General features: G+C 36.5%; 2 protein-coding genes across 14 annotated transcripts in view; both read right to left on the minus strand.

Moving 5' to 3' along the window:
* Window positions 1–173: 173 nt before the first annotated feature.
* etnppl (ethanolamine-phosphate phospho-lyase) lies at window positions 174–7,495 on the minus strand. Its single transcript, XM_028038399.1, has 13 exons — window positions 7,372–7,495; window positions 6,962–7,080; window positions 6,550–6,709; window positions 4,788–4,862; window positions 4,559–4,652; window positions 3,755–3,871; window positions 3,231–3,313; window positions 2,877–3,102; window positions 2,553–2,707; window positions 1,810–1,899; window positions 810–940; window positions 669–736; window positions 174–572 (listed from the first exon to the last, which is right to left on the minus strand). Exons 1-13 carry the CDS (start codon window positions 7,428–7,430, stop codon window positions 480–482), a joined length of 1,470 nt encoding a protein of 489 aa, XP_027894200.1. The 5' UTR covers window positions 7,431–7,495; the 3' UTR covers window positions 174–479.
* Window positions 7,496–8,860: 1,365 nt separating this feature from the next.
* col25a1 (collagen type XXV alpha 1 chain) overlaps window positions 8,861–23,667 on the minus strand; it is a 200,886-nt gene continuing 186,079 nt past the window's right edge. For 6 of the 13 annotated variants that reach the window (XM_028038393.1, XM_028038392.1, XM_028038389.1 and 3 more), the window contains 7 exons: window positions 23,234–23,287; window positions 23,058–23,111; window positions 22,543–22,569; window positions 21,129–21,182; window positions 18,332–18,418; window positions 14,791–14,829; window positions 8,861–13,382 (listed from right to left, as the gene is read on the minus strand). In XM_028038393.1, coding sequence (XP_027894194.1) covers window positions 13,356–13,382; window positions 14,791–14,829; window positions 18,332–18,418; window positions 21,129–21,182; window positions 22,543–22,569; window positions 23,058–23,111; window positions 23,234–23,287 — 342 coding nt within the window. In that variant the 3' untranslated portion in view covers window positions 8,861–13,355. Of the gene's footprint in view, window positions 14,090–14,790; window positions 14,830–17,916; window positions 17,995–18,331; window positions 18,419–21,128; window positions 21,183–22,542; window positions 22,570–23,057; window positions 23,112–23,233; window positions 23,288–23,667 lie in introns of all 13 variants that reach the window. The other 7 variants (XM_028038395.1, XM_028038397.1, XM_028038385.1 and 4 more) reach the window with 6 other exon arrangements.

The following is a 23,667-nucleotide window of genomic DNA, read 5'->3' on the forward strand; positions in this document are numbered from 1 at the left end:
TTCTGTGAAATCAAACTGTCCACTTAGGAAGCAACACTGATTGACAATCAATTTCACCTGCTGTTGTGCAAATGGAACTTTGTACAGAGCAAAGTATTCAATGAGAATATTTCTTTCATTCAAATCTAGGATGTGTTATTTGAGTGTTCCCTTTATTTTTTTGAGCAGTGTACTATTTTATATGACGGAATATAACTCTGTTCACTGGTTCATACAAATATTTCATATATTCATAAAGAGGAATGAGGTGTTTTGTTGCCAAAGTACCACATAGTATTTTCACACACACAGATATGATTTATAGGATTAGACATTTAAAACATTAGATGACATGATAGTTCTGTTATAACCTTAACGTCTTCTTTTTATACCAACAAGATATTCTGATTCGAACACCTGAGAAAGTGTTGCAACTTAATTTGTGTAAAAATAATCTTGAGGCTTTTTTCTCCAATTCCTATAAATGCTTTTAGTCATCTTTATGTTTTCATCCGTTTCCTTTGTTTGGTTTGTTCTTGGACTCCTTCATTGCTGTAATTTAACCCACTGTGCCCATTTTCATCTGTTGACAGCTTGTGAAGAAATGAAGCACAAATCAAAGTAATTAAAGCCCGACTCATCGGGTAAAAAAACTTGGCAGAGTTGGTAGGACTTCACACACAGCTTACCTTTCTCCTCTTTTCATTTTCCGTATTTGCTGAATTGTTTGCCTTCAAGCCTAATGCTTCCTCCAGCTCTGGAATGAAGGAAGTAGCAACATAATACCTCTGAACACATTCACAGAGCATCTGCAGCTAGTAAACAAATACCTTTAAGAATGGGGTCGATCTTTTCCACCACCAGGTCAGCATCCTCCGTGGTGAAGCACAGTGGGGGCTTGAATTTCAGCACATTACGATGAGGTCCATCAGCGCTTAAAAGGACGTGCTGCTCCTTTAGTCTGGAAATATTCACTATTCAGCTCTCTGTGGTTATTTACACAGGCATACAGTATTTGATGGCATTATATCTTTAGCGTAATCAACTGCTTAGTTTTCTTCCTGGTTCAGCTGTCACTGAACTAAAATATGCTCCACATCTCACTGAGCACTGCTGCTCAGCTTGCTAAAAGAAGAACCCAGTACTTAACTATTACTTACAATTGCTTACAATTGTAAGCAAGAGAAAAGTAAAGAAGACCCAGACTGGTGTTGAAGCTAAAGGAGAACCATCTACCACTCTTCCATAGCTAATGCCATTTTAAAATGACAGTTGCTAAGCATGTGTGTTAAGCAGGTTCTACCTTAGTTAATTACTATGTCAGCTGGTTATGCTTGTTTTACTCAATAAAGACAGCTGTGGCTACAGTCCAGTAGCTTGCCATTATCAGTGTGTGAATGTGAATATATGTGACTGATTTCATGTGAAGCGTCTTTAAGTGTATGTACAATAAAAATTTACATACTGTGCAGTAAGCATCTGGAATAATCACTATTGTTTAATTTTGTCAGTGGAATTAGCACTGTTTAATCTTCCCCCAATAATCTGTAAAAAAAATCATTGAATGCCAGCTTTATGCAGTGATCAATAGTGTTTTTATAGCTGTTAGTTGTGACATTTTTGGATTTTACAATCTGAACATTCAGTTTATCTTCCTTAAAGATAAAGTTAAGTGGCAGCAATCAACAACTTCTGTCTATCCTGTTTTATCTTTTAAATACTTATCTCCTCACTTTCTGCAAATAAAATGTCCACACTTTTCATGTAGATTCTGTGTCATATGTCTGTTTTTGACCTCAGAAAAAACAAGACTGAAACCTTAAGTCTTACTTATAAATGACCTCCTGGGCTTCGGCTGTAGCTGGAGTGAGCTTCACTCTGTCCTTCACCAGCTCCACCCCAACAAACAGGCCTCGCCCCCTGCAGAGAGTGACGCTTTTGTTTAGCCTGAAAATTGCTAAAATTCTATTTTTACATACATTCTTGTAAGATGTCTTACACACTATTCAAAATATAAAGTAATCGAGAATATGTTTGATTTTCTACTTAATTGTAATAAATCAACAATCCTTCGGAGCCTCTGATGTCTTATGAAGAAAAGTGGTACAAAGTATGTGTAGCTATGAGAAATGTCATGTAAGAGCTTTTTAGTCTTATGCTAATTTGAACAATCCTAATTAATTAGCAAAAATGTAAAAATATATGCACTGCTCAAAAAAATAAAGGGAACACTCAAATAACACATCCTAGTTCTGAATGAAAGAAATATTCTCATTGAATACTTTGTTCTGTACAAAGTTCCATTTGCACAACAGCAGGTGAAATTGATTGTCAATCAGTGTTGCTTCCTAAGTGGACAGTTTGATTTCACAGAAGTTTGATTTACTTGGAGTTATATTGTGTTGTTTAAGTGTTCCCTTTATTTTTTTGAGCAGTGTATTTAAAAGGTGTTATAAAGAACTGGAATTCCCCAGCTCACTTAATTCTATTTCAAGAAAAGAGAGAATTTACATGATATATTTTCTTGTGAAGCCACTGATTATTTAGCGTTTTGGAGTCGGGCTTTGCCTCACCTAATGTCTCCAATCAGCGGATGCTTCTCCTTTTGTTTTTCCAGCACATTAGTGAGGTACTGGCCAACACGCAGTGCGTTTCCCTGCAGATCCTCTTTCTCAATCACATCCAGGACGGCCAGACCAATGGCGCAAGACACAGGGTTACCGCCAAACTAAAAGTATTAATACATACTGATGAAAATAGGTTTTACATATTCATTTAAGTATTTTCAATGAGTTTTTTGCAACATAATTTAATGCTATAAAACAGAGCCAAAAAAATCTGATATCCAGTACATGAGTTGCTTTAATTTTTCCTTTATTCTTAAAATAAGCTCTTACTGTATTGAAGTACTCCATTCCAGATGACATAAAGGCCTCGGCCACTTCCCTGGTTGTGACCACACATGACATGGGGTGGCCGTTGCCAATAGGCTTCCCCATTGTGACAATATCCGGCACAAAGTCGTCTCCCTGAAGCTGGAAGGCCCAGAACTGAGAGCCAACTCTGCCAAAACCCACCTGAACCTCATCCGCGATAAAAACACCTCCTGCTTTGCGGACATGCCTGTAGAGGAGAAAAGTTTAGTCAGATTTGGTCGTACATTCAGCAAAGTAGGGGAGACTTGATATCAAAAACGGTCAGTGACCCTATAACCATCAGTGTAAACACAAACACTAATGCTGGATACATACTCAGCCACTTGCTGGAAGTAACCCACTGGGGGGATGACCTGCCCACCACAACTCTGCAGCGATTCGGCAATAAAAGCAGCAATCTGCCCAAGAGAAAAACATATCGGCTCCACATATCTGCAGCCAGGCTGATAAGCTGCAAATAGAACGGTTCCCGTCGTCTCCCTGTATCAAGTCTGCTGATTTGGTTTTCACTTGACTGGGCTAAATAAGATTGTGGCTGTTGTGTAACGTTGGGACAGGCTTCAATGTTACTCTAGGTCATCAGATCTAATGTTAGCAAAGCTTTCAGGCTGTTTTGTCAAAAAAAAAAAAAAATGCCGCCTGATATTTAACTAAATCAGAGGAAAACAAAGAAAGCATCAACATTTCTTGTGTAGCAAAATATTAGTCCAGAGTCAAACAAACCAAAGCATATTGGTCATTTTGTGCAATGAGATCATTTACTTCAAACACTATACAACATATTAAGCACTCTATTAGTCTAAGCATTCAGAAACATTAAAAACATAAAAAGGACATACCTTATGTCCTTTTTTATGGACTTTCTCTATTATGTCTTTGACTTCATCTGCATACGCTGTAGCTGCATCAGGACGGTCTGCACTGTATTTGCCTCTGTACACATCTGGGCTTGGAGCCTGTATGGAAAGATATCAATATAGGGCTCTTCTTACTTTTGTTTTCTGTGTTCTGTGTTAATCTGCAAACTAACATATGTATTTATATTTTATTCCTTGTTGTGGAAACACATATATGCTGCTGATGGCAACATGGGCTGGTAGCACTCACTGAATAGCAGGATCGCTTCTGTCTAGGAGTGTGTACAGAATTTAAATTGTAACTTTGTTACAGAATGCTACATCATTGTTTCATTTTGAGGTTTAGAAGCTATGAAGATGGCTAGGTGCTGTAATTTAGTTAAAATCATCCAAAGTCCAAAGAAAGCTATCAAAAATATTTCAATTCTGTGAAAAAATTTGTTATTTATCCCTAAAGAAAATGAAACGTTCTCGTAATCCATATCATAAGTATAACCCAGGCACCCAAAACCAGAAGAAATAAATTATCCAAAAGAGCAATACTTCAACCAAATAAATGTTATCAAACCAAATTTAGAAAAAGAGGGGGTTTTTCTATTTAGTTTAGGGTAAAAAGAGTTTTGGATGCATTTTTTTTTTTACTTTTCTCTGTCTTTTCCTTTCTTATCTCCACTCACATGTATGCTGAGAACTCAGCAGCCTGTCAAAACGCAGCAGAGCAGAGCAAAGCTATGGGGTTTTAATAGCGTGCAGGCAGGCGGAAGGTGAGAGCAAAACCCCACTCACCACATGGACGAAGTGACTCTGCTCAGCATCTGACAGCTGGTGGAACTTATAAGGACTAATGTCAATGAGTGATGACACATGGCCGTGGTACGCACTGCAGACAGAGTAAACACAATCCAGCGGATCACTTAGAGCTCTTGTGTCAAACTGTAGTGCTATGAATCAAAGGTAAGAAGTCGTGGCTGCTCTGTCACAACACACATCATGACTGAGATATAGTGGCTCTTACTTTTCCAGTGTTATGATATCTTTGTTCCCTGTGTACTGCCATGCAAGTCGGAGGGCCAGGTCGTTGGCTTCAGAGCTGATGGGGCAAAGGGTTACATTAAGTTACTCAGTCACCACAAAACACACAGGTGAAGCCTCATGGACGTCATTCGCAGCGTGTTATTTCATCTCCCAATGCAAGGGCAGCTGAGGCGAACGCCCATTCATTCATTCTGACTGAATTAATGTAAAAAGAAATAAATAAATGTTAATTGATTTTTAGAGCCTTGAAAAGGGGTTTTAAATTATTCATACTTCCAAAACTCCAGATCAAAATTGCAGGTTATCTACCTGTATTAGTACATTTATAATACAGTACAAAACTGTTTGTTCCTCTTAAAATGTCGATTTTGTCAAATTATAACCAATTTATTTTACTGAGATTTTTTGTAATAAACCAATATGCAGTGGAAGAAAAATCACGCACGCTTTTCACATTTTATTTTACAACTAAAGGTGTGAAATGCGTAGCATCCACTTGTATTCTATTGATTTTAACTGAGATGGTACAATTGCAAACCTCCTAAGACACGACCGTCCACCCAAACTGACAAAGAGAGCAAAAGTAGACAAAAGGTTCCTGAAAGTTAGGAGGAGCTGCAGAGATCCACAGCTCAGGTGGGAGAATCTTTCAACTGGACGACTAACAAAGCAAGAAGTTCTGTTTGCAATTTTCTAGAAGTCACACAGCAAACATGAAAGATTGTGAACTGGTCAGATGAGACCAAAATTGTAACTTTTTTGACTGACATGCCAATCGCTTTGTGTGGTGGAAAAATGTTCTCAGAAACACATCACACCTTTCAGAACCTGCTCTTCCACTTCATATTTATGCTCCATCACACAGAATCTTAATAAAAGCAGTGAAGATAGATTAGATTAGTGACGACAGATGGATTGATATAAACTTTATTAATCCCTTTGGGATTTTCTCTCAGAAAAATTGTAATTGTAATTTGTGGTTGCAGCATGAAAACAGGAGCTTTTTTTTCTTAAGTTCTTTGGTAGATAAATACTTTTGCATCTACTACCAGCTGTTAGAACAAAGTCTGTCAGCTCACACTACAAGCTCAGTTTTTTCCTCTAAAGACCTCTAGGAGAAATTTTAATGTCAAGTTTAGAACTTAATATTGCTGATATGTCTTCAGTGTAGTGTGGAGGGTTTATATATCATTATCAAAAACATAATTACCTCCATCTAGATTATTCAGACGGTTCGTGCTGCAGTACTGTAGAAAAGTGGTGTAAATAAATAACCATGGTGACCTGGATCAGTTTGATAAATCAGACCTTTAGGAAGCAACTAATGCTGAGTGTGCATCTTATCCTTGCTTTGATCACGTCTGCAGTATAGTCAAACCAAGAGACCTTTGCACCATAAAATGTTTATTAACTAAAGGTTTTCAAATGTATGTAACTTATACATCGGTGGAGAAAATTAATTTTTTTTATACATAAGTATAAAAAACATATGTATAAAAGTTTTTATGTATAAAAACTTTTATACATAAAGTTTTATATGTATAAAAACAAAACTTTTTATACATAAAAAACTTTTGTTTTTTTTTCATAACAACTAAAGTTAATAACTTTTGTTATGAAAGCAAAAGCTTTCATAACTTTAAGTGAGGGTTTCTTGAACCTTCAGAACAGGTCTGACAGTTGGTAACGCCTTTGTAAAGTCTTTGTTTCAGGTTTGGAAAATATGTCTGGCTATATTTTACCCTGAGTTGACAAAGTAGCACACAGACAGCTTGTCTGGCAGAGTCGCTTGCAGCCTCTGGGCATACAGTACCAGGTTGTCATGCAAAAACCGGGTGTTGGTGTTAAGTAATCCCATCTGCTCAGCTCCTGCCTTCACCACGTCCGGGTGACAGTGGCCCACTGGAGAAAAACAGGAGGTCTAAATCAAACTTAGATGGACAATCGTGAAAATTAAAAAATGAAACTAGATAATTTGGGGGGGGGGGGGAGAACACAAATTACAAATAGGTTTTTTTTTTTTTGGGTTGTTGTATTACATGTTGTAGTAATTTCCTGTAGTGGTACAATTGCCTAAAGATCCTTTCAGAATCTCAAGAACTAGACTTTTTTTTTTTTTACATTTAAAAGTGTGTTTTATATTTTTATGCTTACCGTGAGCCACGTTGTTGATGCAGTCTAAGTAGCGCTGTCCTTTTTCGTCATACATATACTGACCTTTGGCTTTTACGATCTTGATGGGATCATGGCTGAAGAAGATCTTACAAGATGGTCTGCAGAGGAACAATCAATTGTTGCAACACTACAGGTGAATCCCCTCTGATTCAGCACTTTAACATAAAACATATGCTAGCAAAAATGTAACCACATAGTAGTAATGCCCTACACAAATAATTTAAAATGAATTTTATAAGCAAATAACTTTAGAATGGTTGTATTAATTCTTGGCAGATATAATAATGATAATAAGGTGATAGACAAATATTTTTTTTTCTGTAATGTTCTACATAATCAGACTGTCGTTTCTATACGTTCTCTAACATCTGCAGTCATGTATGACTTACCCAATGTGCTTCTTTCTCAAGTCTATCGTCTTCTTTTTCTCCAGTCCGTCAAGCGACATCTTTATGTCATGCAACAGAAAAACTGGTCGAGCACCATGTGTTCCAGCCAGCACACAGCTGAGTGAAGCTGTAATTGCATGCCCTGTCGCGGGAGCGCGCATCGCTCTAAACTCTCGCATATTGATGAGGAAACGGACTGAAATATGACCGAAGAGGAAATTTTTGAAGATATTTGTAACATTATCACGTTTCTTAACCATGTAAGCCATAAAACGGTGGGTTTTATTTTGCAGATTAATTGAAATAAATACGGGTTTTATAGCTTTATTGAAACATATGAGTCGAACGTTTTTCAGTCAGTCTGATGAAAATGTTCTCCGCAGACGGTTTGAAATTCCCCGATTTTTCTTTTAACACAATGGCTTAAAGCATTACAAAACAGAAGCCCGTTATGTAAAACTTTTTATATCATCCTTTACTGTCTAGTCTATGAATGTAGGGGGGATGCATTTTAATTTCTGAGCCTGCCAATATTTGTATCCCCTGTCTATTGTCCTGTTGATATGAAACTTACAGAAGTAGCTCAGAGAACAAGTGTCATTACGTAGAAAAGGTAAAATCCCTCTTAACTCTTTATTTCTCAATTTTAGCAGGGGATGCATTTTTTGACAAAGCCTATTATTAGCCTGCTGATATATGCATGCCCCCTCTATTTTCCTCAAATATCATCCTATTGATATAAAACTCATCCCAGCAGTTCATAGAACAAGTTTGATTATGTAGAAAAAGTTATTCCACTCTTAACTCTTTATTTCTCCATTTTAGCAGGGGATGCATTTTTTGACAAAGCCTATTATTAGCCTGCTGATATATGCATGCCCCCTCTATTTTTCTCAAATATTATCCTATTGATATAAAACTCATCCCAGCAGTTAAGGTAACAAATGTGATTATGTAGAAAATGCTATGTCTTTATTATCGCTATTGCAAGGATACTGAAGGAAATAAATCTGCAACCATGCTAAATGTAAAGCATGCACAAACCATTTTTATTTTGGTTTAACATAAAAATGTAATCACTTTTTTCATTAATTTCAACAAAAGAATATTCATAACAAAAAATTTTGGAAAACCAATTAAGTCAACGAAAATTATGTCACGTGTTTAAACTGAAAATCCACTAAACTGCAGTCATTAAAGAAGTAGATTGGTACAAACATAAATCTATAAACACATTGCACAGCAGTAGTCTGTGTCGGTTTGTGGGGCGCCACATGCCTCAGCGGCTCAGCGCAGTTATCCTTCTCTCCTATCCATCCAGCTACTGTTGAATAAAGACCAGTAGTGCCAAAACATTTTTACAAATAACTCTCCAACTATATGTGACCAGTTATGTTTTTATTAAATAAATTTAAGAATTTAAACATAAAAAGGAATATTACATGCCTCAAAGTAAAACTGGGAATAAAGGCAAACATTCTTTTTGGAATACTTAAAAGACGGTTTATTTTCCTCCAACAGCACAGTCACATGAAATATCAGCTTAAAATACAGAATGTGAGATCAAGAAATGTAGATAAAGTTGGTATTGCATCAATAAAAGAAACAAGGCTGAAAGAAAAACATATCATAAAAAACATGTCCAATAACTCAAACCTTTTGTTTGAGTTATGCAAACAAAACCAGAATTAAGATACATGACAAATTTGCTCTTTCAATTTGGCTTAAGAATTTTTGTTGATCCAAGAAAATCCCTGTGCTTAAACATTAATGCAGCAGTAACAACATTGTTGATGCAAATCTTTTGTCTTGTGTCTGCTTTTTCACTTGGAAAGTTTGGATCAGTGGAAAATAATGTTTGCACTTCCCTGTGTCCTCTAGTCTAATCAGTATTTTTTTTCCCAATATACCAAAGACATACTGGCAGACAAAATGTTTTAACTATTTTAGTTCATCTTTCAGTTGCCCTTAAAAGCCACATGCAAACAGATTTAAGGAATATCAAATGTGATCACTTCTGATTTTCTTATTGTGTTTAAAACTTTATAAATTACTTATTTTAATTTAGTTTTAGAAAACAAAAATAAGTCTTTTCAGTGAATGTGGGATTTTATTCACATCAACTTTTCTGCATGTTATAATTCTTTATGCCACAAGAGGCGCTGTAGTGTGAATGATAACCATCCAGCTGAAAGTTTTCCTCCACAACCAAGATAAAGTAAATTTAACAAAGTCCAAATGTGGTAAATATACCCAACGTCACTTATTTATCTTTTTGACTGTTTCTAGGGGCCAAACTAAGAAAAAAAGACACCTTGGAAAACTTAGGAAATAAATCTGCTCCAAACTAGAAAATAAAATAAAATAAGGTTTTTTAGTACTAAAACAAAAAAAAAGTATCAAAAGGACAAATTTTTGATCAGTTCACATGCCATTCAGAGTTAGAAATACTGTCCTAGCTTTTAGTACAGTGCTTCTCCAACACTGGCTATCAAGGTACACTGCCCTGCACGTTTCAGACGTTTCCCTGCTTTGACGCACATGATTTCAATTGATGGCTGATTAACAGTTTTTTTTAAAGAACTCCCATTGTCTATTATTTTTATTAAAGCAAGGAAACATCTAAAACATGCAGAATAGCGTACCTGAGGACCAGAATTGAAAAAGTCTGCCTCAGAGGAACCTTAAGCAAGAGGCTTTTGTGCAGCACAGCATTATAGATTCAAAGCATCCTATTAGTACCAATTGTGCAGCTCAATAGGAAGTCAATAGTTAATATATTTTGGCACTTATGTCTAGCTTAGTAAACTAAATGTGAAACTTTAACACCAAACTCAAGCAAACCATGTTTAATAAAATTTAAAAAAAATAGCTGCACATTCTAAAGTTACAGCACCTTATGAGAACAAAAGCTGTACTAAAACAAAGGCTGGTAATCAAAACAAAATAAAAAATAATTACCAAAACAAACTATTAAATGTTGACACAAATATCGATTGAAAAAAAGAGATTGAAACAAAAATCCTGTAAATTAAGATTTAATTAAAAGTCTGTGTTTACAAATCCCTCCATGTCTCCAGGTAGTGGTATACAGGGTTGAACAAATGAAGCTAAAGAAAACCACTGCAGTGTGATAGTTAAGCAGCATTTGATGCTACACGCATGAACCAAAGTATAAATTGCACTTTATATCAAATGAGCACATCTCAACAGTACATTAATATTCCACTATACATATATATCAAACTACATTCAATGTAAAGAGACAAAGAAAGAAAAAAAAAAGCGTGAGACAAGGCCGACATGAATTTATAATTGGTGTGTCGTCATAGTTGACACACAAAGTTCGACAAAGCAGATGTACTCGTGTGATGTAAGGCCTATAAATTGACGTAAATGCACATTAAGTACACATTACAATAACATGCAAATGCTCTCTCAATTTCTACCAATGTTACATTTGCAGATTTGTTTTATGATGCCTCATTATGAGCTTAAAGTTCCGTCACATCAACACAAAAACTGGCATCAGAAACTAAAAAGGAATGCTGCTCAGAACCCAACAAAAATGCCTTCATTTACAAAAAGAAAACTGTAGAAAAATAAATAATGCACCACTTAGAATACTGAAACAAATACACAAATAAATGTTAAAAAAACCCCTCCTGTTTTAGACAAACATAAACCCCCAACAGCTGTAAAGAAATCTGCTTCTTTTTTCTTTTTTTTTAGCTGTAGCTGCTGGTATGATTGAAAAGAAATAGTTTGTACAGATGTGCATCCACTCTTTGTCATGATGAGATGAACAGTTAAACAGAAACATTCTCACAGATCGACCTGCTGTTACCACATCTGCTCTTACAGTAAATGGTTCAGATCTGACTGCACAGTGCCTTGCAAATGTTTATACACCCCTGGAACTCTTTCACATCTCGTCATGTTACAATTACAAACGTCAATATTTTTGGGATGAAACATATTTTGTGATAAATCAACACAAAGCAGTGCCTAACTTTTGAGTGGATACATGCCACATAGTATTCTACATTTGCTTTTTCCAAATCAATACTTTGAAGTGTGCCGTGCGCATGTATTTAGCTAGTTTTGCTACGATACGTAATCTGTTAATTTAATCTCTGCTATTCTGAAAAGAACAATCAGGGTATCGCTTAAGGCTGCACAATATATCACAAACATATTGTCATCACCAGATCAGTGTGTGTAATACTCATATTGGAAAGGACTGTCTAGAGTGCAATAATTGTTGGCTAATATGTTCCAAAGGAAGTTACAAAGTTGTGTTTTACTTGCCAACTATTTAGCTAGTTGGACAGAGCCATACAGGAGCGGATGTTCACACTACACACAAATGATATGCTAGATTTTTTTCATATTGTGCAGCTCTATTCTAGATGTCACTATGTTAGAAGGTTTGCTCAACATAAAATTCAATTAGGATCCCAAATACATGTGCAAACCACACTTTTCAAACTTTTATCTCCTTTTTTTTCCACAACCCCCCCCCATCCCCCAATGAAAACCATTTACCTTCCACTTCACAATTATGCACTACTTCGCTCTGATCAATTACAACAAACCCCAATGAAATTTATTAAAGATTTTAGTTGTTACAACTCAAAATGTAATAATACGAGAAGGGCTTTTAATACTTGTGAAATGCACTATACACGAAGAAGACAAAAACTATTGCCTTGCATAGCACCTACATTGTCAAAATAAGTCATTTTAATGCTGGAAATATGAAAAGGTAAATGGACTTGTGTGATAAAATAAATATAAATCCTAAATTCTGACAATGTTTGCTCCATGTGGTGAGGAATGTGACATAACTGGCCAGACTGGTGTTGGTGGAAGATGATTAATGTCCTGTACTTCAATATATATTGTCACCATATACAGTATGTAAGACAATATAGAAGATTTAGAGGTGTAAAGAAGTTTGCTATAGACTATTATGTTGACAATAACCTTTTCTACTTTAGACCTTAAATGGATTTAAATAGCCTTTGGATACACTCCATCAAAAATTACAGTTTTCTTTTTAAATCTACATTTCCTAAACGGTGTTCATGCAGAAAACTTGACCACACTGTACACGAGATCTCTCACAACTTCAGCATATTTGCAAGCGAGTTTTCAATACCAAGAGTAACTTATAAACTTGGAGAATTTGAGTTGTGTGAGAGGAGATGTCCCTGGAACAACGTTTGTGAGTTATTCCAGGGAAGTAGCTAAAAGTAACACTTTCAGCTACTTCCATTCACTGCCACAATGTTTTATGCAAACACTAAGCAGCTTTAGTGGACATATGGTTGAAATCAATGCCACCTTACTGATAACCAGACGGAGTTATTCTTGGTGAAGACAAAACATATCAAAACAAAAACAGTGCGCAACGTCTTTTCAGTCCTTCCCAAACAAAATGTCTCCTTCATTTAGAAATAAACACCAATCAAATGGTTTAAAATAAAGTATAAACTCTTTTGATAAAGGAATGAATAAAAGCTTGAGGCACCAAAGGCTATATTACAGAAAATACAAATGATGTGTAAAAAAAACTAAAATAAAATAATAAAAAATGAATAAAGAAAAACATCACAACTGCATTCTATCAACGTTCTCAGAAGATCTCGAAGCGTCTCCCGTTTCATCTCACAGGGAGAACGATGAGCGACTCTCCTGCAGAATCCATTTCCATTCCCGTGCTCACCAAGCTCGCCTGTCCAGGCTCCAATCCAAACTGTGTGAGACTGATTGGTTTTCTTGCCAGTGCAGAGACTCTTGCCGAGACTCTTGTCCAGAGATACGCGACCCTGAGGAAGCGCCGCACTGACGATGTCGAGCCCCTTGAGTGCAACAGCAAAAGCCTTACGAGACTGTTCGCTCGGCAGGCCTCGCCACAAATAAAGCAAAAAAAAAAAAATGTACTGACACCTTTACTCTCAGAAGGGGAAGGAGGGTACTCAGGCTACAAGCCACGGTGTGACTCCCTTAAGAAGATTAAAAGGGAAGAAAAAGTTACCATTTCAGAGCTTTGGGCCTTCTGATTTTTCAGATTTTTTTTTTCCCACACAAATTATGAAACAATCACATAACAGTGACATGTATGTACATTACATTTAAATATAGTACACTACTCATGCTTTTTCAAGGGATGGGGGGTTGAGGGGGAAAAGCAACGTTCAGTCAGCTCAGTGCAGTCTTTTTTTCCCTTTTCAAATGTTTTTTTTAGTCTTTGAGCAAATGGTGCCGCATGAATAGTTGGTGAGCTCATGGAGACAAAACAGCACACGACACTTAGCGTTTTGTGTTAAGAAGCCAATCCAGATCCCATTTCCTCCACTTCCCAACTCCACTTCTTCTCGTCTCACTCCTTCCAACCCTTAGGATCTGGCGGGGCTGCCACGCTCCAGTCCGAGCCATGCAAAAACCTAAAGACACGAGTTCTGCCGGCAGCCGAGGATCTGAACTCCATCACGAAGCAGATGTGAGACAGCGGGACGCACACACGTGTTTTTGTTTCCACACAGCGATGTGAGTAGAAGCAGCTTACAGACGGTTATCTTTTTTTTTCTTTTGTATTGTTGCACACATAGACTTATTTCTTTTTGACTCCTTTTTTTTCCATTAAAAAACTATAAATACCATAAAAGAAGCATTATTTACAAACTCCATGCGTTTCAGGTTAGAGTGATCACTGCAAAGAAAGCATACAAAAACAAGTTGTTTCGTCACTTTGAGTAGGTCTTTCAGTTTGACACAATGAGATGTTTTACACAGCATTCACATATTGTTTCTTCCAGTTTATCAGAGAACGCATGCAAACATAAAGACGCTGAAACACACGTGAGAAAAGCCGCCATCGAGTCAACAAAATGAAAGAAATCATTATATCTTATACCATTGCATTGGAATAAAAAATGCTGGTCAGAATTGGAGCAAAAATGACAAGTTTTATGAATTTTAGCAGTCATTTACATCTGTGGGGCAGGTAATTGTCCAAATTAGTAAAACATTTATCTTGATTTGCTGCTCCTCTCTTGACAAATTGGAACATAAATCGTCACTTTGTTATGACAAATTCTCTTCTTGGGTGGCAATTCTGTTATGTATCGATACCCAAACATGGTGTTCCATGTTGATCACTTTTCAATAAATGTTGACAACTAGCTTTGCTATCTTCTTCTAGGTATCTTTTTTTATACACTTTTTGCTACATATTTATCAACTTTGGAAATGGAAATCAAAATTTTGCATGCTTCAAGCCTTAACACACAAAAAAGCTGAATTGCAATGGCTATTGAAGTATTTTAATGCTAAATTCTGTTTTGCTATTAAATATACTCTCAATTTCCAGTGCAAACCATAATATTGCTGATTGAGAGAAGATTATCTCACCTTCTGCCAGCAACCAGGCATTGGTAATCCATCCGGACCCTGTTAACAGAAGAGAAACAGTTAGAACTGAAACAATAACTTACTGCTAACCTGTGTAAGACTGTCACATAAATGCGATTAGTAGGCTTATACTTTATATAACACTTCACATATGTCAGAAGTTAGATTGATTCTCAAGAAAATCCACTCATTAACCACAAATCAATACAGTTAACTTCTCTTGAAAAGACATGCGGCTTTAATCAGATGAAAGCAACATCTTGATCCCGGCTGTATTGTTTAGAATTTAAGCATTTTAATTAGTGGGCACAAACGTATTTTATTAAAACTCTCACCTGACTTTGAGAAAGAAAAGAAGTTACAAACTACCCCTAACTTCTATTCTGTGTTTGAGACTTTATGGATACCTGATAAGATTATTTAATTTAGTGGCTCTTTACACTGGACATATTTGAAAATTTTCTTTGGACTTTGGATGCTTTTTCCCCCTTATTTTTAGTCAAGTAGTTGTATTGGTACTTGAGAACAATAAAAGCATAAATTTGGCATTTTAATCCATTTTAGTTTATAGTGTTCTCTGTTACAATTTGTATTGGCTGATTCTACCAACTAACCACTTAAAATTTACAGTATTTTGAGAGATATTTTTTGTTGGAGTAACATACTTTACATCAACAGGAAATGTGGAATCAAGTTCTTAATGTTGATTGTTCTTTTGTATTTCTTCTGTCCTTTACTCTTTGGACATACTGTATATGCTAAATATTGGAGATTTTATCATGACATTGAGGAGTACTAGATGTTAAAATGATAAAGTCATAAAATGATGAATAAAGTGGTTTTTCTGATGTTGCAAATTTTCCCTCTTCATTTTATTACCTTTCAAAATGGTAACGTTCCAGCCTTGGGACAAGAGATAAAGCAGCCAAAGTCAAAAGAAAAATGCAAGGAAACTTTCAGAGAGCTTGAAAACACTTATAAAACACTTTAGGGAAGTCAGAGTGTTTAGAAGTGAAATCTAAAAAAATGACATGTAGCTTTTGTGTTTTTTCATTCATTGTGGGCATAATTATATCTGAAGATGTAAAGCCACAGTGAAAGTAAAAACAGGAGGGCAAAATCAGTTCACTTGACTAGTATCCTACACACTCACGCACAAGCTTTCATCCAACTTTAACTCAAACGTTTCTACAAAAACAAGTAAAAAAAGATGAGTTACATAATGTAGCAGCTGAACTCATCATAAAAAATTTAGACTTTTGAATGGCATGTGTACATAAAGGGTGTTTCAAACATTAAATAAAATGTTCAAAACATTCTTTCATATTAAGCTTTTTAGTTGGTTTCTGTCTGTTAGTCTGAATGCACACATTTCATTTCATTCTAGCCAAAAAAAAGAAACTGTACATGCACAAAATACATAGAAATATGTTGCTCATGCACACCATGATGATTCTGCTGTTGGATTTTAATCATAGTTGAGTTTAATAACAGCAGAAAGCTGGAAAAAAAAAAACAGCAACTGGAAATACAAAACTCAAGTTGTCTTGAAATAAAAATAACCCAAGTTTAATTAAATAAAAATATAAATATAACCTCTGAATGTTTTCTTATCTACTATGGCTCATTGAATGTGTGTGAACATACAATGCAACGTCTTGCTAAAGTATTCATGCCCCTTTCCACATTTTGTCTCAGTGCAGCTGCAGATCTCAGTGTATTTTATTGGGATTTTATAAAATGGACCAACATAAAGTGGTGCCTAAGTGGAGGGAAGTAGTTTCTCACGTCTTTCAAGCAAATAAAAATCTAAAAGTTAGACATGCGTCTTTGGATTCCCGCAGCATCATGATGCCATCGCCATGTTTGACAGTGGCGATGGCATCTTCAGCGTAATAAATCGTGTCGCTTGTCCTCCACACATATTTGCATGTAGGCCAGAAAGTCTCATCTGACCAGAGCAAATGATTACTGTCCCCCAACATGGTTTATAACAAGCTTTAATCATTCTCATGACTTTCTTATAACAATTGCAGAGCTTTTATTCTCCCAGGTGAAGTGTGGCTCTCTGCTGCTCTGAATGACACTCTATATCTGCAGCCTGTTTTATTGAATGGCTATGTCTTGCTAGATGTACAATTGCACGATACTCTGCCAGTTCAGGTTTAACATTGTTCTTTGAGATGTTAAGACTTGAGAGATATTTACACTAAATTATGTACAGGTGACTCTGCTAATAAGGTAACTTCAAAAGGTATCGTTTATGCTGAACTTAATTTTAGAGTATCCAATTAAATGGGGCTACATACATTTTATCTCAACAAATAAAAAACAGATTTTTATTTGTTAAAAGTTTGAAAACCATGTATCAGTTGCTTTCCTCTTAACTGTGCTGGACATGTTATATAAAATCTTAATAAAATACACTCCGGTTTGTTGTTCTAAACTGACAAAATATGAATGGAAAAATGTTAAAGGCAAAGCACAATATATGCATTTTCCCAGATTTAGTTCAACCCATTGTACCAGAATCTTCATGCATCAGACAGCATCGCTTCTGCGGCATGAGAATCAATAAAATAAAACAAGTAATCATGAAAATATTCCAGGTCCACAGTGGCAACCAACTTGATGTTTTATTTTATTTTCTTGTAATGGTCTGGCCCAATTGGTACAAGAACAGGAGGGGATAGGAGAGTTAACGGATTGAGAGAGGGATCCATGCGCTTGTAGCATGGCTAACTCATCAGTATAAGGAGTTCTTTGTTAGCATCAGGTTAAAAGGTAACTGGTCCAATGCGGGCTCAGCAGGGGGGACACGTAAGTTTTAGCCTTTTATTCCAGTTTTATTTGAAGGGAAGACAGGAATCAGTTAAAAGGATAGATCAAATGAAACATTTATTAATTCTGTATATTTCACATGTTTTATCTAAAAGAGGCTGCTTGCAGTGAAGATGTTAGGGTTAGTGTTTGTCACTAAAAATGGAAAATGAAGCTATGATTAAGTAAAGTGACCATGCTTGTCAAGCTCTCACTTCATGCATGAGTGTGTTTATTTGTTATTAATGGGCTAAAAGTGAGTGGCATGCACAGGTAGGAGGTTTAGGAAAAAGAGAAATACTGTACCAATTGGCACGGGGCATCCAGCCCGTCCAGACCTGGCTGCCCTGGTTCCCCCTTTTCACCCTTAAATCCCCGGAAACCCTGTTTGCAAAGATGACCTAGGAGTGTTACTGGGAGAGAGGCGGACGACCCTTCACCCCCTGCATCGGTCCGTTTCGACAGACTCGTAGGGAGTGTGAAGGAGGAGCTGCCCTCTGAGGTTTCTGACTCCACAATCAGGCCCAGTCGCAAGCTTTTGGGATTTAACTGCAAGATTTTATGTCCTACTTAAAATGAGCACATCTCTCAATGTTGGTGATTTATTGACTGTCAAAGCAAGAAGCTGGGAGTCAGTGGACCCAAGGGGAGCTTCCTCCTTGTTCAGAGCAACCGCTCCACGAAGCTGGCAGGCAAACTCCAGCTCACAGTTGGGACATACCAATGGGCAGGGTGCATCTAATCCTGGGGCACCCTGTTCTCCTTTCTCGCCCTTAGGCCCTTTTTTGCCCTTCTTTCCCTTCTCCCCCTGTGGATACAAGGGTTCGGTCAGGTTAAATTCATTTTTGTCAACAATTACTACTGCTATGAGGAGAGATTAAAGAAGGGAAGTCTATAACCCAAAAAGGAGTGAAGACACATGGTCAGATAAGTTAGATAGGAGGGTATACAAGGCAGAATTGGATATTCTTTAAACGAGGGGCACAAAAAGCAGGGAACAAGGTAGAGTGGGAAACACTTTGTCAAAGTGGTGTCAAGGGCACAAAGGATGAGAAAGACTAGCAGGGAGAAAACCACCAGAGAAAGCAGGGAAGTCCAAACTGCATCAATACAGAATTAAATGTCACAAGATTTCTTCAAAGTCATAAATACACTTTAAAAATCAACATCCATGCAAACATTTTAAAGAGTCATATCATGTTAGTATGATTAAAATATCAAAGAACTACTTTAAATCATCATTTTAGGAATGAATTGACACACACTCGTCATTGATGTATTTAAATTGGTCAAAATGGGTTTCATCTGAGTCACAATGAAAGAGCATCATACATTTTGAAAAACTGAGCCCCGAGCTGAGCACCTTGTGAGGGGGAGGGTCTCTCTTTGTGATTTTGAGTAGAAAGAATGAAGGTCCTGACTGTTCCTATATGTCCAACAGCAGCTCAGATTAATTGGCCTTCTTGGAGTGTCTTGTGTGTCTTGGGAAGTTAGCAAAAGGTCAGAGCTATCACCAAGTTGTGTTCTATCATCACAACACCACTTGGTGGAGAGTTGGATCTCATAGCAGGGAAAGCCATAAGCCAGACCAGGGAACATGGAATTGGACTGGAAAATGTCCAGGGCTTCTACTGCAAATGTGACTTCCAGGAGTTATAGCCTAAAAGATATTGGAGCATAATGAAGTTTTAACACGTTGATAGACAACGGCAGCAATGGAAGCTATTAGGTTCAATAAGAAGGCCTTCAGGGTTTGGCTGTGTGTGGGGACTCCTGAAACCGGCCAACAGGTACTGGGTGTCCTGAAGAACATTAGCTTCTAAGTTTTAAGTGGAAAAACCTTTGGTGTGTGAGAAATTTGTAAAAAGGCTATGAAAACTAAACTTTTCTTGGCTTCAAGAAAAAAAATTAATTATTTGATGGGTCAGAGAAGCTTGTGTTTTGAGGAGGGACTGTAAACCTGGAAGAGGCGGTGTACGAGGAATCAGTTAAAGCGTAGTCATTGAAATGCTCACGGGCATCAGGGTGCCAGAAGTGTACAAAAGTTGTTCCCAAACTCCAAAGTGTCAGGACATTGTAGGACTGTTGTGGCTTCAATTTTGCAAGAAGGACTCATACAATACCTGCCAAGTGGCGGAGTGGGATGGCAGCCCAAATACTTAACAAAGAAGCCAAGAGAATGTGTTCCAACTATGGAAAGATCACACCTCTCTGCCTTCCAGAGAATGTTTCCTCTACAGCGTTGGACCCAGTTGACCACAGATTAAGGAGAGGAACTGTGTGTTCCAAAGACAGACTGGACACAGTCAATTTAAGGAGGTACCTTAGCAACACTGCACAGTGAAGCAACATGTACCGTACTTTCTAGATTACGAACAATTAAAAGAATGAGATGCCGGTCGGAAATTTTAAGAATCATTCCTATGTATCTGATGAGTTCCACTGCAAACTCCTTTTTACATGTTTGTCAGCCACATAGTATCACTTTACATCACGATCAATTTACTATGTTACCTTCAGTTATAAAAATTACATATATCAAATAGACTTAAGAAAAATTTGACTTTGTAATTTATTGCCTTCAAATTGGGTTTCTGTCTCTTTAAGGAACTCCTACTTTTTCCAACAGTCTGCTCCTCTATTAATCTCTTAATATTTTTACCAGCATACACTCCAGGCATGTTACATTACGACATAATGTAAAGCTCAAAAAAGTCAATATTTTATGATCCTGCCCCTTTAAGAAAGCAGGGTACTGACTGAATCAATGCACAAATGATTACAGAGACCTGTACAAATCAGTTTATTCCTACATCCTTAATGTCTATGATGAGTGTATGTCAATATCTTATTACTGATCTTAAGGACCTGAAAGAGATGAAATGTTAAGATCTGTTCTGTGTTAGAGCGGGGAGCAAAACCCAACTTAATGCATGAAAGAGAAACAAGATATAGCTTCTTAATGGTATACAGTGTCTGAGGAATAGATATATATATATTACAGAGACAAACAATGAGTGCAAAAACAAGGAAAGGAAGGGTTACCAACAGGCTCAAGAAATGAGGGAAGTGAAATATGTTACTTTATGTTCATGCATGGAAACATGGAAAACAACACATGTATGATACTGAAGAGCCTGTTGTCAATGGACATGTTTGGATTTATATGTTGATCTCTCTTTTTGATGCCTGAAAATGAAGTTAGATTTGAAACAATGAGATGGTGGAACTGTTGAGGAGGGGAGAACAAAAATCTGACTCGAGAGGAGTGGGGGGTGATAGTTTATGTTTCTGCAAAAATAAAGAAAATTCATTAGGATTATAAAAGCAATTGATGTAAATTAGGACAATTCCTTTTCGATTGCAGTTTACTTTAGAGGGAAAAAGTTTACCTCAAACTGGGGGATGAAAAAAACACTTCAAATACAAATGAAATCAAAAGTTTCTACACTGTCCATTGACATCAGTCCTCTGACGTTAGAGATATTAATAAGCTACAAAACCATATCTACATCTACCTTTTCTCCTCTCCCCCCATCGTCGCCTTTATCTCCTTTTAATCCAGGTAAACCCTGAAAATGTACAACTTTACTTAATTACTGTGTTTTAGATGAGACGTCAGATTTTTCTCATCCACACAAAGCTAACCAGATCAGGATCAAACAGAATCTGAAAGTTTTTATCCGTAATATTAATTTAAATATCGCAGAAAAAATTGTGAACAAAAAATAGCAAGGGAGATTTGAACTTTAGATTTGAAGTTGTATAAGAATAAACTTTGCAGAATATTTTACATCAATATCTGAAAAAAATGGACTGTAATAGTTTTAGTTAAGTAAAGCTACATATGCTTCCTTTATCCAACAATTTATCATAATCAGTTGCAAACAGAACTGATAATGTCTTTAATGTCCACCAAACTTTGTGAATTTGAAAGTGATATCCTGGAGGACTTTGAATCTTGAAAATCCAATCATGAGTATAATTTACCAAATTGCAATCAGTTTTAATGATACCAACACATGCAATAAATACTAAAATTGAACCTTCAAAAATAAAAACAATGTTTGAAGCATATTATTTTACAGCTTAGGTTGGGTTTATGCTTGACGCATTTACAAAATCCTCATGGCCAAATTACGCCATTTCAGCAACCGCCTCCCTCTACACAACCCACATTTTCCGCACAGTGCACCTAGAAATTTTTCTATGTGAGAATAAAAAAATAAACTTAAAGAATAAAAGTTCTTCCTCTTTTTTTAAGCTCACGGTATAACCATGTGGCCAATAACAATTGTGTTTTTCACTTCTAACATGTTGTGTAGTGTTGGACACTTGCTGTAGTTCTCCTACACTGCCACCTAGAGTGTAGGAGAATACTGACTACCGAGGGTACCAGCGACACAGAATATAAATGCTGCAAAAGCTCTATTGGCCTGATTCAGTGCCTCTCATTTCTGAGCAGAATGTAAGTATGTCAAGCATAAATTAAGCTTTAACATAAAAAGCTTCTCAATACAAAAACCAGGAGAAAGCATGCAATTAGGATCCTTCCTATCACTAGGAAAATTATAGGGAAAAATGGTAGCTAGCAGCTTGAGGTGGCATGTTAAAAAAAACAATGATTTATAAAAAATTGTTTAAAAAAAATCAACAACATAATCCCAAAGACCTTCCTTTTATATTAAAAGTTTTGTTTTAAAACATTACTTCTATAACTTCCTGTAGTAGCAAGCTATGGTCCACCACTAAGATGAATTTGTACATAAACAGAAATGTTAAAAAGAGATTGCATTTCCGTTTTATTTTCATTATTTTACTTAAGTAAACAAAAAAAAAAACAGTGATTTTTACTTTTACATTTTCCCTGTAAAGTTTAGCTGTTTCTACTCATAAATTAACTCGTAAGACACAAGAGTCAAACCAACTTACATCCAAACCTGGCGTTCCGGCGGCTCCCTGGAGAGAAAAAAAATTTAATTACTGCCAAAAACTTGACTTTTGCAAAGCCTGATATCTTCACTAAAAAAACAGCGCACTCTCTAGATTTTAGTAATACAGCAAGAAGCATATACATAAATAAACTCGCTAAAAACACCTAACAGTTGAATTACTTAATATTAATGGGTAAAATCTAAAACTTTGCATCTTACGATATATTTGTTTTCTAACAACAGAATTGAGTGAGACATCAGTGAGAAAAAAGAAAAAAAAACAGTTTTTAACGTCTTCAAATACGAATACTATTACAATGTGACACCAATGCTGGTAATAAAACAAATCAAACTTTGTTTCTTCCTTTTACATAGTGTCACTATTTTTGTTTTTCCATTTTACTACAAATGACAGCACAGCCTGTTAATTCATTATACAGTACATGCATATGATTTTAACGCCTGTTTGCCGCCTCATATCTATGAATTGGATGATAATGTTGTAAAACTTACAGGTAGTCCATAAGGTCCTCGAGGTCCCGGCTCACCTGATGCACCTTTCTCACCCTGTGACAAATAAATCTAGGTTAATGCTTTCTTTTATACTTCTAAAAATTTCTCTAAATTGTCGGTCAACATGAGCTGCATCGTCTGTCAGATCTATGAAAACAATGCAATTTCAGCCTTACAATGTCACCCTTCGGCCCGGCCGGACCAGCTGGACCCGGAGGCCCGTCTGTGCCCTGCAGAGAGTATTGTTGCCAGGGTGAGTTAACACTTTTAGGATAATAGCCGCTCTATTTTCATAAGTTCGTTGATTAAAATAAAAAGTGATGTAGTTGTACGGTATTCATATAGGACCTGAGCTACAACCAGCACACAGAGCTCGTACACGTGCATTGGCCACAAAGGACGCTTACGACACCGCTGACACAGTTAATGTATGAGTGTGTGTTAATGCGACACAGGACAAAACAGGAGTCTCAAAATGTTTTGTGAAGCAGCTTTCTGTGTCTTCATTTAGCTTAGAGGATCGATAACATGAAAAGTATACTTTAAGAAAAAAAGAAAGCTTACATTATTTGCATTTTGGAACAATGTGCAAATAATATGGTGACAAGAA

This window comes from Xiphophorus couchianus, chromosome 14 (assembly GCF_001444195.1).
Source record: "Xiphophorus couchianus chromosome 14, X_couchianus-1.0, whole genome shotgun sequence".
In the NCBI taxonomy this organism is placed as follows: domain Eukaryota; kingdom Metazoa; phylum Chordata; class Actinopteri; order Cyprinodontiformes; family Poeciliidae; genus Xiphophorus; species Xiphophorus couchianus.

What these genes read in the sequence shown, in the direction of transcription:
- etnppl (XM_028038399.1), bottom strand. Translation starts at nt 7,430, where the DNA reads ATGTCGCTTGACGGACTGGAGAAAAAGAAGACGATAGACTTGAGAAAG. An exon ending in TGCTACTTTGTCAACTCAGG is followed by an intron (nt 4,863 to 6,549) that starts GTAAAATATAGC and finishes TTGCCCCATCAG; the next exon opens with CTCTGAAGCCAACGACCTGG. An exon ending in TACTTCCAGCAAGTGGCTGA is followed by an intron (nt 3,103 to 3,230) that starts GTATGTATCCAG and finishes TCTCCTCTACAG; the next exon opens with GCATGTCCGCAAAGCAGGAG.